Below are 20,300 nucleotides of genomic sequence, written 5' to 3'. Positions count from 1 at the left end.
ATCGACAGAGTGATGAGGATAATGTCTTTTATGGCAACATTTACGAGAAAAACCCTGATTACTTCCTGAGCTATCAGAATACCCCTGCTACCCCTACTCCTTCGGGATCCAAAGACCCTCAACCTCCTACTAAGAGACTCCGTACTGAGACTCCAGTTCAGGGGCTGATTTCAGACCCATTCAGTATTGAACCTTACCAGCAGTATGGTGAGGATCCAGAGATACAAACACTGGGCGACCAGGCAAGGCGGTCGACTGTTATGGAGACGATGAGGACCAGGATGAGGAGGAGGAAGACGAGGCAGAGGCCTAGAGTCTCGACTTCCCTATTCCCAAGGACCCACCGGTGGATGACTCACCTGTTGATAATCAGCCATTACTGAACAAGGTCTTAGCTTAAGCTGTAGCCCACTTTCAGATAGACACTCAGGGGGCTCAAGAAGAGAGGGTCTTTGCAGAGCAAATTATGGGGGATAGAAAATCCATTGCCCAAGCCATACCAATTCTGAAGTCTATTCAACGCAGAATTGACCCCTCTCTGCTCACCCCTAATCTTACCCGGGCAGTTAACCCAAGAATAGAGAAATTATTCAGGGCCACCCCTCTGACCCACTTTACATAAGGGGTCAGCTCAAACCCGACTCATTATTGGTGACAACCACCAGGAAGAGGGCGGGGACACCTCTTGCATCTTCTGAAGCTCCCCCAGACAAGGAGAGCAAAAAGATATATGGGCTATGAAGGAAAGTGGCTTCCACTTCCGCTTACCAGGCAAGAATTGCTAATACCACCACTCTACTGGCAAGTTACAACTGTCACCAATGGGAACACCTGCGCACCTGAACCTCTAAAAGAGCCAGTTGGCCCAGATTGCGTCGGAAGGAAGATCGGTGTCCGGATGCATTCTCAAGGCTACCTTTGATGCAGCAGACAATGCAGGCCGGTTAATCGCAGAGAGCAGAGTAATCAAGAGACACGCTTGCCTGAGGCAGTCGGGTGGAACCATTTGGAAAAGCGCTGGAGGAGGCTCTCAAAACAGCCAAGGACGAATATGATGCCCTAAAGTCCCATGGACAACTAACTAATAAACCCACTAACCAACGAGGGAATAATAATTTTCGTCGCTCTCGTGGCCAAAATTCCCAGAGAGGGTCTAATTACTTTCAAGGGCAAGGAGCAACGTGGGGAGGCAATCAACAGGCTACCCAGGGTTTCGCCAGAGGTCAAAAGAGGGGCGGTGGTAGGGGGAGCGACAGCCCGGGTAGAGGCGCTACGCCCCCCAACAAACAGTGACATTCCGCTGCAGGTCCCTTCCCATTCATCCCCAGTAGGGGGGCGCATTTCCACCTTCAACCACGCATGGGAAGGGATCACTTCGGACAGATGGGTGCTGTCCACAGTGTCTGCGGGATACTGTATCGAACTGTTGGAACTCCCCCGCGACCATCCTCCAAGACAGAAAATACACTCTTTGGAGCACCAAAGAGTCCTCCTCGAGGAGATTGTTATTCTTCTTGCAAAGGATGCGATAGAACTCGTCCCGGGCAACCAGGTAAACAAGGATATTTAGTCAACTTACTTCCTTATGCCAAAGAAAGATCTAACAATGCGCCCAGTATTAGACTTACGCCCTGCAGTCAAGTATGTCAAGCCTCAAAACTTTTGCATGACTACACTCCAAGAGGTAATCCCCCTACTAAAAAGAGGAGATTACATGGCGACATTGGACATGAAAGATGCCTATTTTCATATTTCCATGTTCCCAGCGCACAGAAGGTTCTTGTGTTTCAAGGTAGACAGCCAGCACTACCACTTCAAGGTACTGCCCTTCAGTATAGCCTTAGCTCCAAGGGTTTTCACCAAGGTACTGGCAGTGGTGGTGGCACACCTCTGCAGGCAAGCAATCCCAATGTACCCTTACCTGGACGACTGGCTCATCACAGGGGAAACCCCCGTAATTTGCAAATCCAACATTCAAAGAACTATCAACCTCCTCTTGCAATTGGGCTTCTCAATAAAAGAGAAAAAAATCAAGCCTGGTGCCAAGCACCTCCAGACAGTTCCTAGGAGCTGTTCTAAACACCCAAGAGGGGTTGGCCTTTCCATCAGAGGAAAGAATTCAGAATCTGTTACTGCAAATTCCTCAATATCAGTCAGGTCGCTAGATAAGAGTGCGCAAAGCGATGCGTTTACTAGGCATGATGGCATCATGCATTTACCTGGTTCCCCACGTGCGCCTGCGTCCCATGCAAGAATGGTTGGTGAAACAGTGGTCTCAGGCAAGTGGTCAGTGGGTCGATCTAGTGGTCGTTTCGCCAACACTAGTACAAAGTCTTCGCTGGTGGGCGAGAGAGAATCTTTCAAAGGGGAAACCCTTTTACGATCTAGAAATACAGGCCGTAGTCACAACAGACGCGTCCATGTCAGGGTAGGGAGCACACCTCCTTCAACACACAGCTCAGGGTCTCTGGTCTCACACAGTGGCTCAGAATCACATCAACCTACTAGAGCTTCTGGCGTTCGAACCCCACATAATCAACCTGTCAGTGCAGATCCTAACGGACAGCACAACCCCGATGTTTTACATAAACAAACAGGGGGGCACTTGTTCGCCAAATGTGTTCAGGCTTGCCCAGATAATATGGATATGGGCACTCAGACGGAACATTTACCTGTCGTCTCAACATGTTCCAGGGGATCTCAATTCACTAGCAGACGCTTTGAGCAGAGATCCCCTCGCAGAAGAACACGAATGGTGTCTACACGAGGAAGTCATAGGAGACCTCTTCTCACAGTGGGGTTTCCCCACTATAGAGCTATTCGCCACAAGCGAAAACAGACAATGCCCAGGATTCGCATCCAGGTTCCCCCAGCCAGGCTCCAAGGGGAACGCTCTATGGATGAACTGGTCAGGGATGTTTGCCTATGCTTTTCTACCAACCCCTCTGATGAGGAAGGTGGTCAACAAGATACGCAGGGAATCGATGACGCTCATCCTAGTTGCTTCCATGTGGGTGAGACAACCGTGGTTCCCGCACCTGCACAAACTGGCCGTGTGTGAACCCATCAGACTCCCGTGCTGGTACAACCTACTCTCCCAGCATGGAGGGCAAACAGTGCATCCTCAACCCAACTCAATGAACTTGGCAGCATGGCTCCTGAAGTCAGAGTTTGGCCATCTCAATTTCCCACAGAGATGTATGGATATCTTAAAAGAATCAAGGAAACCTAACACAAGGCACTGTTACTTTGATAAGTGGAAAAGATTTGTTATTTGGTGACAGAATAAACAAATCAACCTAGTTGATTGCACTCCTACCAATATTGTCACCTGCATGCTCCACTTACTGGATGCAGGGTTGGCATTTAATTCACTCAAGGTACACCTGGCGGTGCTGTCAGCCTACACCACCTCCCATAACAAGGTGTAATGGTGGAAGGTGCCAGTTGCTTGCTAAATTCATTGGACCCCCCCTTTGAACCCATGCATAAAGCTAGTCTCAAACACCTGACTGATAAAACTGTCTTCTTAGTAGCCATTACATCCATAAGAAGGGTCAGTGAAATTCAGGCTCTGTCAGTGCAGGATCCTTTCTTTACTATACATAAGGATAAATTGGTTTTACAGACTCACCCTAGGTTCTCCCCTAAGTTTATTTCCAAATTCCATGTTAACCAGTCCATTGAGCTACCAGCCTTTTTCCAAGAACCCAAGAGCTCTGCTGAGGTGAAATTACACACACTCGATGTGAGAAGAGCGGTCCTCTATTACGTAGACAAGACCAGACCGCTACGAAAAACAGATCAACTGTTCGTCTCCGTAGCTACAGGCAGAGAAGGAGATTGCGTCTCTAAAGGTGCCATCTCTAAATGGATAGTTAAATGTATCCTGTGCTACTCCCTTTCAGAAAAGACACTGGGCCTCATTACACGGTAGGCGGTAAGGGTTTACTGGTACCGGTAAACCCTTACTGCCTTACTACGGTTTTATCAGCCGTTAAGGAACAGGCTCGCAAAGGGACCTTGGTGCTAATTACGGTACCGCAATTTGTGGTATCGTAATTAGCGCCTTCCCCATTCCCATTGAACCCTATGGGGCCAAAAATGGGAATGGGGAAGTGCCTTGGTGAATGGGGAATTACCGCCCCCGCTCACCTTGGAGTAGGGCGGTAATTTTGCCATCCACCAAGGCGGACACGGTAAAATACCTGCGGCAACCATGGCGCTAATAGCGCCATAGTTACCGCCTACCGTGTAATTCGGCCCACTGCCTTTTACGCCAAGGGCCCACTCCACTATAGGTACTGGGGCCACTCTGGCTTTCATTGCAAATGTACCCCTTGACACCATTTGCAAAGCAGCTACATGGAGCTCTATTCACACTTTTACTCAGCACTGCTGCATCGACACTCATTCCAAGACAGATACTCAAGTGGGACAAGCAGTTCTAAGTCATTTGTTCGCTCATGACCCTTCTCACAACCCACCTCCTTCTTCTAACACTGCTTGCTAATCTTTGCACAGCATGTGATCTAAGCAGATTCCACAACCCTCAGAAGGGATACATTACTCACTGTAATCGTATTTCTGATGCTTGTATCTGCTTAGATTCACATGCGCCTGCCCTTCCTCCCCTCTGAGAGAAGGCGCATGGACGCTTGTAGTCTTACCTATCTATCTGCTTGGATACTCTGTACTCGCACTACTCCTCATGCTACCTCATGTCAGAAAAACACAATCTGAGGGTCCTACATGCGTGAGGGATCATGGGTACAGTGGACGTCACACTAGGGATAGTACGTCCTAGTTCGACGACCCTTTTCGAGTTTCGAAAAACAAACTGTAATACTCTGCAGCTTCCACTAGATTTTGGTCTATGCACAGCATGTGAATCTAAGCAGATACAAGCATCAGAAATACGATTATGGTGAATAATGTATCCCATCTGTGGCATTACCAACAACCCCAGATCTGCTACCTATTCCCACTCTGCTACCTCATATTCAACATGAAAGTAATCTGACTTTGAAGAACTTAGACAGAGATACCCATAACAAAACATGAGAAATTACGATGAATAAGAAAGACTTTACCTTGACTAATCTGAGCTCTCCTGCGATTGAAAATTCCACACATGTCGAGTCCTTCAGAGTTACTGGCCAAGGAGAGGTGTTTGCTGATTACCCTCCGGAATGGAGCAAGAACTTTTGCAAAAAGCTTGAGTACGAGGGCGGCAAGATTATCACTCAAATTGAAGCCTTAATGCACAATCAGCAAAAAAGAAATGCGGTTTTTGGATTGATGAATGTTTTCCCGGCGGGAAAGACACAATGCCCCATTGCAGACCTTAGCTTCTAATCAATTTATAGAAGATACTAACTTCCTCCCAACACAGCAATTGCATATACACATGCACCTATCCAGACTTCTATCAAATCCAACCAAGAAAAATATAAAAGGTCTTCTTAGTTGAAGGCTAGAGAGGCTAATATTTGACCGACTTAGTGGCTGGAAGTTTACAGATCGTTGAAACTTCTGAACTTCCTACTACCGTGGAACCTGCTTTACATGACTCCCAAAGAGAAGAACCTCTAACAACAAAGGTTTGGACTCCTTACTTAAGAAACCAAAAAAACAGCCTAGAGGCACTAAACTCAAGTCAAATGGGTCGAGATCCTTTTTACGCAATTTAAGAGTCCCAGCAGAGAACCTACTGTTGCCCCTCAAAACAGTTGTAACGAACGATAAGGAGAAGTGTATACTTCAACTAAGAGATGAGAAATCATTTAAGAACAAGATTACTGAAGATGAAATGGAACAGAGAGCTATTATGATGAACCTTTATATCTATCCATCGGAAAAAGACGCTACTTCTGTTCCTAATCCTCAAATCTCAGTTGAAGACATTTCAGACGGTGACTTAGAAGCTTCAACTTTACTCGACTTTCTCCTTTCTCAAGACCCAATGACTGTGGACCTTCTAGCAGCATCCAGAGGAAAAGTGTTTCTCACTTTGGACCAAAAAGCGCAGAGAGCTCTTAAAAATTGCCAACAAATAGAGCAGAAATCAGACACCTGTGAAACAAAAGAATCAATCACAAAATTACCAAATATTTATCTTTCAAGACCCTTACAGCATCCTTACATGCTGGTAATGGAACGTATCTTGAGATCATCACATGGTTTGATTCTAAATCGTGCCAACATACTAAAACTCCTTCAGTTCATCCCAGAACTGAAACGTTTAGATTCTAGAGACATAAAAATTGGGTGATCGTACATTTCTTCTCAAATGCGGTTAAAACAGCAATCATTGAACAGAGTGATTTCCTGTCATTGGGATTTGAGCTGTGTCAGACGTTATCAACTGAAAAGAGCAAATCGGCACCAGCGGCTACTAAAGAATCGCTGAGACAGTTGAGGGCAGCTTCCAACCACCACAACTCCATCATTCATCCAAATGATGAAATTACATTGGGTCGGCGTGATGAAATTAAACGACTTTGCAAATTATCTGTACATTTCGATACAGGAGATCATAAGAGCTGTCGAGCAGTTAAGATGTCAGAGAATAACCTGCTTAGTAGCGATCTGAACTACACCAATATTCATGCTGGACAAAGAATACCGATGTCCCAGGCAGAAGAGGAATCCGAATGATCTCCCCACTGAAATTGTGTTGCTGGAATACCTGAGGATTCACCCATTTGTTTGCAGAAGGAAATGCAGAGATGCAGACTTTTGAAATGATATGCCTTCAAGAAACGTGGATCCAAACATTACCAGCTTGCAATGGGTATATTTTATACTTCAATCTTGGAGTCCATTTTCAGGCTTGCTGACACTGGTAAAGTCAGCCAGAAACTTGGAAGTCCAAGAAGACTTGAACCCTAATCCTTTCACTAAAATCCTAGTTATTCTGAGAAGAGCACAAAATAACGAAATGTACAATCTGGTCATTTGCAATCTGCATTGGAATCCTGCTGGCATCAACGACAGCTTGTTTATCGAGACCTTCCTCTCGATAATAGATGACCTACAACTCCAATAATAAGAATCTGCAATTTATTGTATGTGGAGATCTAAACATTCTTCTCTTTGAGAACAATGGGACTCTGATATCAACCTAGATGCTATCCAAGAAAGCCCAACTTTGGGTTAAGGAATTACAAGCAAGATTAATCTTCAGCTTTTTGAGGATATCCCTCCCATTCCTACGTGGCAGAAGGGGAACTCGCTTGCCTTTTTGGATTATATCTTCTCCTCTTTGAAATTGATTCCGGAATTCCACTCTTTGAATGATGTTATGACTTGAAAAAGCGATCATCGCTTATTGCAATTAGCTTGGAAAGGCAATCAGGGTGGATTGTCTTTGAACAAACTTCCGATGTTAAATCTAACCAATGGGAAAAATAGGCTCAGTATTCATTCCTCTGATGTACCAATCATGACAAACTTTTTGAATTTCTCTAAAAGCGGCATCGATAGACTGGACTACCATTGGATGTTGATTCCTTATAAAGCTACTGAATCAAAAAGATCTAAATCGGCTTCCAGTATAGTCCATGCCTATAATGACGAATTGGTTGACCAGAGGAACAGGGATGTGTTGCGATGCATACCCCCACTGGGTGGGAATGGAGGGGGGGGATGCATACCCCACCTGGGTGGGAATGGAGGGGGATGCATACTCCACCTGGTTGAGAATGGGGGGGGTGCATACTCCACCTGGGTGGGAATGGGGGGGATGCATACCTCACCTGGGTGGGAATGGACGGTGAGTGGAGAATGCACGCAGAGCTAACGACACCTGACCTGAACCTCCCAACCCCAACATGACACATCATTGACACACATCTGACCATTAACGCATATCAATGACCACATGTAAGACGCACAACCTGCTCACCATTTGTATGTCAAGCAATGCATGACTAAACAGGACCGCAACTGTGCCAATGTGGCTAGTGACCATGCACAGTGTAGTATACACAGCATAAATGGGAGGATCGTACAACCACAGTACATTCGCCTCAGCATGCATTATTTCACCCTGCATCATCTATTGAACGCCATCCAGACTACCACACCTCATAGGAGTATAGTATGCATCTAGATAACATTTGTGCATACGTACAGGGACATGTGCATGTCCACACCAAATAGATGCGGGCATGACTGTGATTCCTGAAGGTGGCAGCTCAGAGTGACACACACCTATTTGTATTTGCTTGCAGGTGATGGAGGATATCCCTTGAAGCCGTGGCAACCTACCCCTGTGCGGAACCCGCGGAACAGCTATGAAGAGAAGTACAATCGGGTTCACACCCGTACCCGTGTTGTGATTGAGCAGACCTTTGGCCTGTTGAAGGGGCGGTTCCGCTGCCTAAGCAGGTCTGGTGGAGCACTCCTTTATAGGCCTGAGAAGGTGGCAAAGATCACCATGGCTTGTGCCATGCTGCACAACATGTGCGTCTGGAGAAATGTACCACTGCCACCTGACATTGACATGCATGCACCGGGTGAGGATGATGAGGATGGAGACGGAGGTGAAGCAGCACCCCTGCCAGTACGTGATGCACAGGATGGCCATGCAGTACGCCAATCACTGATTCACGAATACTTCTGAACCACAGGGACTTTGATAGACATGTGTCAGTGACACACTGGGTCCATGTGGACATGCACACAGGGAATGTTGGGAGTTGGGCACTGAACACCGTCATACATTAAATGGGTACACACAAAATGAACAATGTCCAGGCATTGAATGTTTTTTCTCACAATGGGTGTATTGATTGAAACTGCAAAAATGTGACAAGCCCCTTCCGCAACCCCCATTGAACTCCCAAACCCCCCCCAGTGAACTCCCAAACCCCCCCAGTGAACTCCCAAACCCCCCAAAATGCTCCCATTCCCCCCCAACACCATGTAAGCCACTCCCATTGTCCTCCCACACTATTTGCGGGACTTCTTGCTGTCCATGGGCAGCATTTCAGTGTGCCTCATACGCCTTCTCGTAGGACGCAGAGGGCTGGTGGGGACAGAGGAAGCAGGTGTGGTGGCTGATGAGGAGTCGGTGGGGATTTCCACGCCTGCTGCAAGTCGTGGCCGCTGCATGTGCTGCAGGATGGGTGTCGGTACCTGTGTGATGGCCCCCAGACAGTCTCATCAGCACTGCTGAGGCATTGACACTGGCTGTGTTGGCAGTTATGGCGGCTGTCATCCCCGCTATGGCTGTGGCTATCTCCCACCTGGTGTCCTCACCATCCGCAATGTATTGGCTCAGCAGCTCCAACATCGACTCCTGTCGGGCCTCCACCCTCACCAGCCGTACCTCAAGGCTGTTGGTGGGAGCAGGAGTGGTAGGGGGTGCGGTCACGGGGCCTGCATTCTCAGTGCTGTCCTCGGGGAATGGGCTCAGGTCGGAAACGTGCAGGCAGGGATCAGCACTGCTGTAGGTGGGTGAGGGCTGAGTTTGGGGAGGGGGGGTGGACACAGGGCTTGGGGTGCATGGATATGCCACATCCATGACTCCTTCCTGGTCCACATACTCCTCCAAGTCATCTTCGGTGGTGGCCAGTGCTTCTAGGGCCTCGCCTTCCACTGGTGTGGGTGTGGCCAGCTGGGTGTCGACAGTGTCGGGCGCACTGGCTGTAGGTGTGGACTGTGAGGCTGCCCCGGAGGTGGTGGTGTCGGTTGCCCTTTTCTGTGTGCGGGACGTGGATGCCCTCGTGGTGGTATCCTGGCTGGCATCTTCTCCATCGGTGCCTGGGGATAGAAGAGATGCAGGGCATCAGTGATGGTTTTACATGCCAGATGCATAATATGGTGCTGTGGAGTATTTCATTAATTATGCATTCATGTCTTACAGGTGTGCCACACAGGGTAGTCTGAAGGGGCATTTTGGCATTTGCTGCATGGCAGGTGCATGCGGTTGTATTGGGGTTTGTGTGATGTATTACATGGGCACGGTCCATGTGTGTTGGCTGTGTGTTGGTAATGGGATTGGCACTCAGCATGCATTTCTGTATGGCAGGGTTTGGCCCTCCATCTGGACTTGAATATGTTCATGTGGGTGTTGGGACATGCATTGCCTTGCCTAGACTCTCTTCCACATCACTTGTGCTACGTCATGGTTTCCCCTACAGGGATCTGCAGGGTCACTCACCTCCTTCTGGTGATGTTGCCGCACCCGTCTCCATCTCCCCAAATCCGTCGATGGACACCGGATTGATGAAGGTGCTTGCTGTCTCCTCCCATGTGGTTAGTTTGGCAGGAGAGTGGGGACCCCCGCCTGTGGCCATGGCCTCCCTCCTGTTGCTTGCAAGGATGTTACGGACCCTGAGGCGGAGGTCATCCCACCTCTTCTTGCAATCCTTGACACTCCGTGGGGTGGTTCCAACAGCGGAGACCTTGCGGGCTACCTCCTGCTAGATGTCCTTCTTGCGCTGCTGCACCTCACGCTTCAGGTTCTGATCTTTAATCACATCGGCATGTGCGGCAAAGGTGTCCGCAAGCATGTTTAATTCTGCATCACAAAAGCATTGTTTCCGCAGGCGGGGGGTGGTCTTCCAGGTTGCCTTGGACATGGTGTATGTATTGCCACTGGTCTCTCCTGTAGACAACTGTTGGTTTGTGAGGATTGCAATGGATTGTGTTTTTAAAGATGGCCGCCGGTGCATTTCCCGTTCCGACGCGATGACGTTACTTCCGAGTCCGGTATTACGTGCCCAGTATTTGCATGTTATTACCGGGTCGGTATTTAGGGGTTCCTCCTAGCCAGAGGCGGTACCGGCGGGTCCTGTGATGGCACTATCGGAGGGTTGGAGGGCCTTTAGCGGCATGCCGATATGGCCATTACCGGCATGGGGGTTCGCGCGTGCTCGCACATTCGTAATCACCCGCTATTAGTGGCGTCATACGGGCACGGACGCGCTCTTACCTCCATGCCGGTAATGTCCCCGTTTTTACCTGCGCTGCTCATAATGAGGCCCTATGTCTTTTTCGAATTTTCAAGGTCGAAGCAAAGAGAAATGTTCTTTGTATCTGGGATTAACCAAGCTCGTTCAAGTCAAAACGATCAGGTACTTAGGAGTATGGATCAACTCATCGATGTATGATCACGAGTGGGAAATGCCCTACGATCAAAGGTTCAATCTCTGACTCGACAAGCCTATATTTTTCACATAAAATATGGGAAGTTTTCTATGCTCCCAGTCCTGACCTTCTAATGTCAGAAAGTGGTTCCGATTCTGTCATTTGGAGCGGAAGCAGCTTTGAACCTAACATGAAAGATATGGGATTATTTAGAACAAACATTTTGGAGCAAAGTTCTCTCACTTGTCAAATCCTTCCCAACCCCTCGGATAAAGTTTGAACTTGCCATTCTATCAATCCACTCAATAGTTTTGTGGAAGTCAATGGATCTCTACCAAAAAACGCTTTCAGAAGAGGATGTTCTTCCACTAACCATCTTGAGATCGATTCCTTTTAATCATCATCACAAAATCTTGAACATTTGGAAGTCTAGGTGCTGAAAGTGGCTAGAAGCTCTTGATTCTTCAGAAGAAGTTTTAAAAGCAGATCCTACACTGATTAAAAGAAAAATCTAATGGAATGATTGGATAGAGACAGAAGAGATCAAAGCAAGATACAAACTTTCCATAAACTGTGCGACTGAATCTTGAGCTATAAATCAACTTCCACCATATCTGTGCAAGATTTCCCTGCCCAAAGTGCAGAGATCTATTTTTGCGATTGAGACTCAATCTTCTCCCGACTAGGGAAGTATTAGCACATCGGAATCAACTAAACGGACAGCCGAGCTTCTGTCAATTCTGTCTCGACACCAACCAGCAAGAATCTCTACGTCATCCTTTGATGGACTCTGATGCTCTCTTTCAGATTAGACTTAAGTATCAAGACGTCACTTAACCAGATGACCGATGGACATCCTTGTTATTGGGTGAACAAAAATCCTTTATTTTCAGGATTCTGCTATTTTGGATGGAACTAACCACCATAAAGAACTTTTAAGTGATAATTTTAAATGATGTGGATACATTTGAATTAAATTTGGACATGCTGAAGTGTAGTAAAAGGTTTGTAATAAACCAAAGTACTAATAAAAAATATAAATAAATGCGATTCTAAGCAGATTCACAAGCATCAGAAGACTTACATTACTCACCGTAATCATATTTCTGGTGCTTGTATCTGCTTAGATTCACATGCGCCCACCCTTCCTCCCCACTTGGGGTTCAAGAACATAGACATCTTACACCTTCTTTTTTTCTGTACTCACTCACTCATTCTCTTCAGGCTCCCTCATGGCAGAACAAAAACAACGGGAAGGACCTTGATGCATGAGGGATCATGGGTACACTACACATCACAGAAGGGATAGTGTTAAAGACACACGCAGGTCGTCCCCCCTTTTCGATCTTTTAAAAAAAAGATGCAACACTCCATGATTACCTCTAGATGTCAGACTATATGCACAGCATGTGAAACTAAACAGATACAGGCACCGGAAAAATATGATTACAGTGAGTAATGTATGTCATATGTTTTATATTTATAGTGCTGTGTAATATTACCTGATTTATTTTGATAGTGTGTTTTTGAGCCTACAATAAATATAGTATTTCTGTGCTTACCTGTTAAGTAGAATCATTGTGTATTGCACTGTGTGGACTCATTGTGGACCCCTGACCCCACTCACCACTGCTGAGACTTAGGCTTGACCACTCTTCCAAGCTTACCTTCCTAGGTTTGGCTAAACTTCCAGAGTTCCCCTGTTCACTGTAATTAGGGTGGCCTCCTAAAATCTGTCCACCATTCCAGATTTTAGAAATCCATCTTAACAACACCTTTTCTCCTTCATTGACTCAACTGCTGTCGCGGTCTGTTTCATACCTTATCGGTATCTCAAAGATCTAGCCCCATCTCTATTTCTCTCGGCCACGACACATACTAAATGTTTAACAACAGTGTTTATAGCGGCTGGTGCACAACTGCTGTTGCCAGTTATTCAAAAGTAAAAAAAAATCTCCAAATATTTTGTGGAATTGCAGGTTCACCACAGTTGCTGAGAGCTTGCAACAGGTTCGCCAACAGCTAAAAAAACTGGAAGAGCTGGAGCAGAAGTTTACATATGATCCGGATCCCATCACACATCACAAAGGCACCTTACAGGACCAGACCCACAGTCTTTTCCGACTGCTCGTACAAAGGTATGCTTTTGTATCGTCCACACCTTTAATCAAGTACTCAGGCACAGGTTCTGTGCATGACATGTCTTGATTAGTTGTCCTTTGTCCTCACTTTCAAACCTAGAACCGTGTGCATTTTTGTTTTTTTCAGTGTTCAAATCAGTTAACAATACTTATTTTGATATTACTTTTGAAGACAGTTAAGTATGGGGGAACCAAACTGCTATGCTTTTCATTTGTGCTCTAGATGAATTAGCTGTGAACAGTAATTTTGTAGTGATTGAAAATAATTTTACATATTTCATTTGCTTTGCTCAGCAATCTGTTAAAAAGAATCCTTAGAGGCTCAACATCTGAGAGTGTCAGTGATTCTTTTCTGGACTAAGGCTGATTTTCCAATAGTTTACTCGAACACTGCCATTAGTATGCCATGTTAATTTCAATTGCTAACCGAGTCTGAAGTTACCTTCTGTTTGGCAGGGCACACCACAAATTCCCCCAAAATACATGTGCATTTTAAGCACACACATTAGTATAGGGTATGTTAACATACCCCTATCCTGTGCGGTGTACCTCAGGGCTCCTGTGTCTCCCCGACCTTATACAACATTTTCACCAAACCTTTGTTCGATGATCTGGATCTTCTGGGTATCACCTACACTAATTATGCAGATGATACACAGATAATCCTCCCACTTTCTGGGGATCATGGCAGGGACCTGGAGTTGGTGAATAGGATTTACCTCATCATCGAGGCATGGATGGCCACCCATGGTCTGTGCTTGAATGATTGTTATTGTTATTGTTATTGTTATTTTGCATTTATAAAGCGCCTTATATACCATTGGTATGGTCTGAAGGCGCTGGTAGGTTGAACGCCCTTGGGAACCGAAGTTCATATCAGTAGAGAGAGTAGAGAGAGTCAAAGGGTGCGTGTGAGCACCAGGTATGTGTACAGCTCGTGCAGTATCAGTGTAATAGCTGCTTTCTAGCGGTAGGTGTGCTGGTTGAGAGGTCAGGAGTATGTGTTCGTTCTGGCAGGATTAATCCAGATCGGATGTGGCTGCGTTAGGCCTGAGGAGAACGCCTTGCTGGGGGGTGTGTAGCCAGCAGTGATTATTTAGAATGATGTGGAGTGAGCAGCGAATGTTGATATGATGATAAAACAGAGTTGATAATCTTGGGTACACACTCTAACCTTAACAAGTTAGGCCAGGAATACTCTTCATTAAGTATCATTCAGTATTGACGGAAACATCATTAAGGTATCTAAGGAGGTAAAAACCTTTGGTTTTTACCTCGACTCTACCATGTCCTTTGATAAACAAGGGAAATATCTGGCCTCTACCACTACCTACACTTGTAATCTGATAAGAGCTGGTAAGCCATTCCTTTCAAATGACAGCTGCATGATTTTGGTTAGAGCTCTAATACTCTCCAGGCTTGATTACTGCAATGCCCTTTACAGCAGTGTTAACAAAGCCACCATCCAGAGGCTACAAACCTTACAAAATAATGCCTTAACAGCTGCTCTAGGCATAAATAAAAGAGCACACATCTCCTCCATTAGACGCCAGCCCTGACCCTGGCACCAAGATTCAGACTTACCAAGACTCAGACTTACCAAGATTGGCGGCAACAGCTTTCCTGTGAAGGCTGCCAAACTTTGGAACTCCTTGCCCCATGAGTTGAGAGTAGACCAACCTTACCTACACCTTCGAAAGAACTACATTAACTACATCAATTCTACTGACCCCTAGTCTCTTTGTCACCCCTCCCTCATCAATGTTGCATTAGCCCACCATTGCAATCTACTCAATTGTATATAACCTTCATACTTAGAATCTGATGTGAACAATGCTACATTGCCGTGTAATGTTATTTGTAATTTATTCTGTGATTCTGTGTACAATTTTGTAACCTTGTAAGCCTTGCACCGTACTGCTGCTCCCTGTTACCTCCGGGTTTGGCGCGCATTAGAAATAAATAAACAAACAAACAAACGTTCTTCATCAAAATATTTCTGATGTTTGTTAATCTGCTTAGAATCACATGCTGTGCATAGGTCCGACATCCAGTGGTCACTGCGGAGTATTGCATTTTGTTTTTCGTAGTCGAAAAGGGGACATCGACAAGGCGTGTCTGAAACACTATCCCTATAGTGACGTGCGTTGTACCCACAATCCCTCACGCGTCGAGGTCCCTCAGATTGTTTTTTTCCGCCCAGCTTCTGGTCGCCTTCACGCGGAGCTCCTTGAGATGCCATTGCAACCCTCGACCTTTTGGTCGTTTCTTCTCATAAAATTTATACACACTCCCTCGACGCAGTTGTAGCTGTTCTCCGCCGAGAAAAATCGTCGACGGAGGGTCGAGCGGAGGAAATCTTCGGCGCTGCCGAACACGTGGCCTGGTCTCGCTGGCCATATACAGTAGGGAGAGTGGGGTCGTGGGACATCTCTGGGTCTTTCTGAGAATGCCTTTCCCTTTCCCCTTCCTTTCCCTTGGGGTGTTTATCGCAATTTATTGCCTCGGCTATGGAGAGGACACCGTTTAGGTTTTGCCCACTTTGTAAAGGCAAATTCACTTGGAAGGACAAGCACTCACGGTGTAACCGCTGCTTGCCCCTCGATCACAAGGAGGAAGGGTGCGCGGCTTGTCGGCTTCTTAAGCCTAAAACTCTAAAAGACCGAAGGGTTAAAAGGTGGGCGGCCTACGCGATGTCGAAGGCCGAAGGTTCACCCGCCGCTGCTACCACCGACAGTGACGAGGAACGCGATAACACGACCTCCGCTACGGAAGTCGAAACCCCCTCTAAGGAGCGCTTACGCGCTTCGTCGTCTGTCCCCGGCCCCGACGGGCTCGGCTCACGCCCTGCTTATGGGGATGAACACCCCGGCGACACAGACGCACACAAAGATCCACATAAACACACAACCCACGGCTCTTCTTCGACGAAGTCGAAAAGAGCTTCGGCGCCCAAGGAGACGCAGGTTCCACCGGCGGCCTCCTCGGACCGTTCGGGTTCGAAGCCCCTCTCGCAGCCGCGACCTGCGACTGGGCTTTCGGCAAACAAGGGCGCTGCCACCAAACCATCGGCCGGTGCGCATCAACAGAAAGCGCAGACCGCCGTAGAGCGTTCGATACCCATAGCGTCGAAAACTCAAGCTTCCGCCGACAAACGAGTCGCCGACAAGCGAGTCACCGATAGCTTAGCGAGGATCGCTGTAGCCGACGCCCAAAAGCGTACGCCGAAGATTACGTCGAGCGTTACGCATAAGTTAAAGGATACGCCGAAAAAGCCCGAAGGAAAGCAGGGACTACCCCCTTCAGTCAGGGAGTCACCCGACACACCTGAAGGTTTTTCGGAGGGCGACGGGACACTTTCCTCGACGCTTTGGGAGAGGTCGAGCCATTTCGAGTTAGATAACCCTATGTTTCCCCCGCCAGACCGCTCTGGGGTACCCCATGAAACAATGGAAAGACTCCACCTCTGTATGGAGAGGATGGAAAGGTTCATGAGCACCCAGGCCTCTCAAACTCACAAGAGGACTAGAGAAGGGCCTCAGGAGGACCCCAGGGCCAAAAATCCGAGGCTAGTCGATCCCCAGCAGGACACAGCCTCAGACTTCCAAGATGTATATGACCTCACTGGGGAGGAACAATACTTCGAGGAAGAAGATGATTTCATGGACAATGAAGGACAGAACCAGGAGGAATGTCTGGAAGACAGAACAGACATTATAGAAGAAGGCTTCGGGGTTAACCCAGAAGAGGGACCTTCACACCCCTGGCAATCACCATCAGTGTATTCCGACACTGATGTCCTAAACCTAACTCCTCCGGACAATTCTCCAGTTAGGAACACGTCTCCAATTGACGATCAGCCCACTTTCAATGCACTGTTGCGCAGAGCAGCAGCGCATTTCGAACTCGACACCGGGGAACTCTCTCCAGAATTGGACTTTGTAGAAAGAGTGATTAAAGAAAAACCCCCGGTCAGCCAGACCATTCCCCTCCTCGCTTCAGTGAAGAGAAGGATCATACCTTCGCTGTCCACTCCCGCAATGATCAGAGGGGTCAATCCACGGATTGAAAAACTTTTCACTCCTTCACCCTCAGACCCCCTCTACATTAGGGGACATTCCATTCCGGATTCCCTAGTGGTATCTAATACTAGAAAGAGGGCAGGGGTACCACTTTCCACCAGTGAGGCACCCCCTGACAAGGAGGGCAAGAGGCTATATGCCCTTGCAAAAAGAGTTACTTCCTCGGCTGCCTTCTCAGCAAGAATTGCCAACAACAATTCCTTGCTTGCAAGCTACGCAGACGCGCAGTGGGCCAAACTGCGAAAAGACGCCGAGGAAGCACCGGAGCCTTTACGTACGCGCCTACTGTCAACTATTGGCGAAGGAACCCAAGTGAACCAGAGCATTGTTAAAAACTCTCTGGACGCGGCAGAAACAGCAGGACGTTCCCTGGTACAAGGAATACTCCTAAAGCGCCATGTATGGCTGCGCAACTCAGGCTTTAAACCAGAGACACAGGCGTCTTTGATAAATAAACCTGTCGAGGACGCTAACCTCTTCGGAAAAGCGGTAGATGAAGCCCTAGAGATGGCTAAAAAAGAGTTCGACACTATCAAGACTCTTGACCAAATCTCTAAGCCCACTACCAGGCGCGGCTATGGCAACAAACGCTTTTTTCGTGGCCAACGCCAACACCAACAACAAAGTCAACATCAGCAATACCCTGCCACCAATTACCAAACCAATAGTGGGCAGTACAGCCAAAGAGGCCAACGCCGGGGCAAAGGGAGGGGTCGGGGATCCACCCCCAGAGGCTCCCAAGCCCCCAACAACTCCAAGTGACGCGAACATTCGCGTCCCCTCCCATGCAACACCGGTCGGGGGCCGGATAACATCCTTTCTTCCTGCATGGGAGGAGATAACGTCAGACCGTTGGGTACTTTCCACCGTAGCCCACGGTTACTGTATCGAATTCAACAGTTCCCCATCCTACAGACCCCCGAGGGGACGTCGCATGACGCCGGAACATCTTGCCATCCTTCTGCAAGAAGTACAACAACTTCTGGAAAAAGGAGCCATAGAGGTCGTGCCTCTATCTCAGGTAACGGAAGGTATTTATTCAGTGTACTTCCTTGTACCCAAAAAGGATCTAACCATGCGCCCTGTATTAGATCTGCGCCCAGCGAACAGATTTATCAAACCCCAAAAGTTTCGTATGGTAACCTTACAGGAAGTGATCCCACTGCTTTCCCAGGGAGATTACATGACAACATTGGACATGAAAGATGCATACTTTCATATTTCAATGTTGCCAGCGCACAGAAAATACCTAAGGTTCATGATAGAGGGCAAACACTACCAGTTCAAAGTGCTACCCTTCGGTATAGCATCAGCACCAAGGGTATTCACGAAGGTGCTGGCAGTGGCAGCGGCCCACCTGCGCAGGTTGTCCATCCCAGTTTACCCTTACCTCGACGACTGGCTCATAACAGGGGATTCTTACGAAACATGTTTCGCAAATACCCAGAAGACGGTAGACCTTTTGTTCCAGCTAGGCTTCTCCATCAACGAAAAGAAGTCCAGTTTAAACCCCAGTCAAATCAAACAATTCCTAGGGGCTCTAATTCAAACAAGGGACGGCCTCGTCTTCCCCTCCAAAGAGAGGGTCCAAAACATGCTGTTTCAGATCCCCCAATATGTAAACGGCCAAGAGGTGACGGTACGCAAAGCAATGCGCTTGCTAGGAATGATGGCGTCGTGTATTTATTTGGTACCTCACGCGCGCCTGCGCATGCGCCCAATGCAAGAGTGGCTCAACAGCCAGTGGTGTCAGGCCAGCGGACTATGGGAGGATCTAGTGGTGGTCTCGCAGGCCTTGGTTCTCTCGCTACAGTGGTGGACAAAGGGAAACATGGAAAAAGGAAAACCCTTTGCCACACCCGCGGCGGAAGCCACTCTAACCACAGACGCATCCCTTACAGGATGGGGGGCTCACCTATCCCATCAGACTGCTCACGGAGTGTGGACTCCGAACGTAGCATCCAAACACATCAATCTACTGGAGCTACTGGCGGTATTCAAGGCAATAAAAGCCTTCCAAGAACACCTACAAGGCAAGACTGTAATGGTCCTCACGGACAGCACTACAGCCATGTACTACATCAACAAGCAGGGGGGCACCCACTCTCCAGGCCTATCCAAACTGGCCCAAAATATATGGAAGTGGGCTCTCAGACGGGACATGTTCCTACTATCACTACATGTACCCGGGGAACTCAATCTGCTGGCAGACAGACTCAGCAGAGATTTCCCCCTGCCCGAAGAGTACGAATGGCGCCTGCACGAAGACATCGTCTTCGACGTTTTCACACAATGAGGTTTCCCAGAGATAGACCTGTTCGCAATCCTGGAGAACTCTCAATGCCTAAGTTACGCCACCAGGTACCCCCAGAACCAATCCAAGGGGAACGGTCTGTCGATGCAATGGTCAGGGAAATTTGTTTACGCTTTTCCCCCGACTCCCCTTCTCAACAAGGTGGTGCACAAGATGCACCAGGAACAAGTGACCATGATACTAGTGGCCCCTATGTGGGCACGACAACCATGGTTCGCTCACTTGATGGAGATGTCTCTATCTCCCCCAGTAAAACTCCCCTGCCCGTACAACATGCTGTCTCAGGACAAGGGCAGGACCCTGCACCCATGCCCCCAGAACATGAACTTAGCAGCTTGGCTCCTGAGATCATAGAGTTCGGACATCTACAACTCCCGCAAAGATGCATGGACATCCTCAGGGAAGCCAGAAAACCGAACACTCGCCACTGCTATTCTAGCAAGTGGAAAAGATTTGTCATCTGGTGCAGGAGTAAAGGCATCAACCCTATTGACTGCTCTCCCACACATGTGGTACTATACCTAACCCACCTTTTGGATTCAGGTCTAGTATTCAACTCCATTAAAGTCCACCTAGCGGCACTTTCTGCATACACCACTTCCCAACTCAAAGTGTCGTGGTGGAAGTTCCCGGTTATAAAGGCCTTCATGGAGGGAGTAAAAA

General features: G+C 47.7%; 1 protein-coding gene across 3 annotated transcripts in view; it reads left to right on the top strand.

Annotated features, from left to right (window-relative positions):
• STAT1 (signal transducer and activator of transcription 1) overlaps positions 1 to 20,300 on the top strand; it is an 876,601-nt gene that overhangs the window by 287,715 nt on the left and 568,586 nt on the right. For all 3 annotated transcript variants that reach the window (XM_069615679.1, XM_069615677.1, XM_069615678.1), the window contains exon 9: positions 13,080 to 13,238. In XM_069615679.1, the coding sequence (XP_069471780.1) occupies positions 13,080 to 13,238 (159 nt within the window). The remainder of the gene's footprint in view (positions 1 to 13,079; positions 13,239 to 20,300) is intronic.

This window comes from Ambystoma mexicanum, chromosome 9 (genome assembly GCF_040938575.1).
Source record: "Ambystoma mexicanum isolate Mex_15411 chromosome 9, UKY_AmexF1_1, whole genome shotgun sequence".
NCBI classification, from domain to species: Eukaryota; Metazoa; Chordata; class Amphibia; order Caudata; family Ambystomatidae; genus Ambystoma; species Ambystoma mexicanum.
This window is presented reverse-complemented; position numbering and strand designations above follow the sequence as displayed.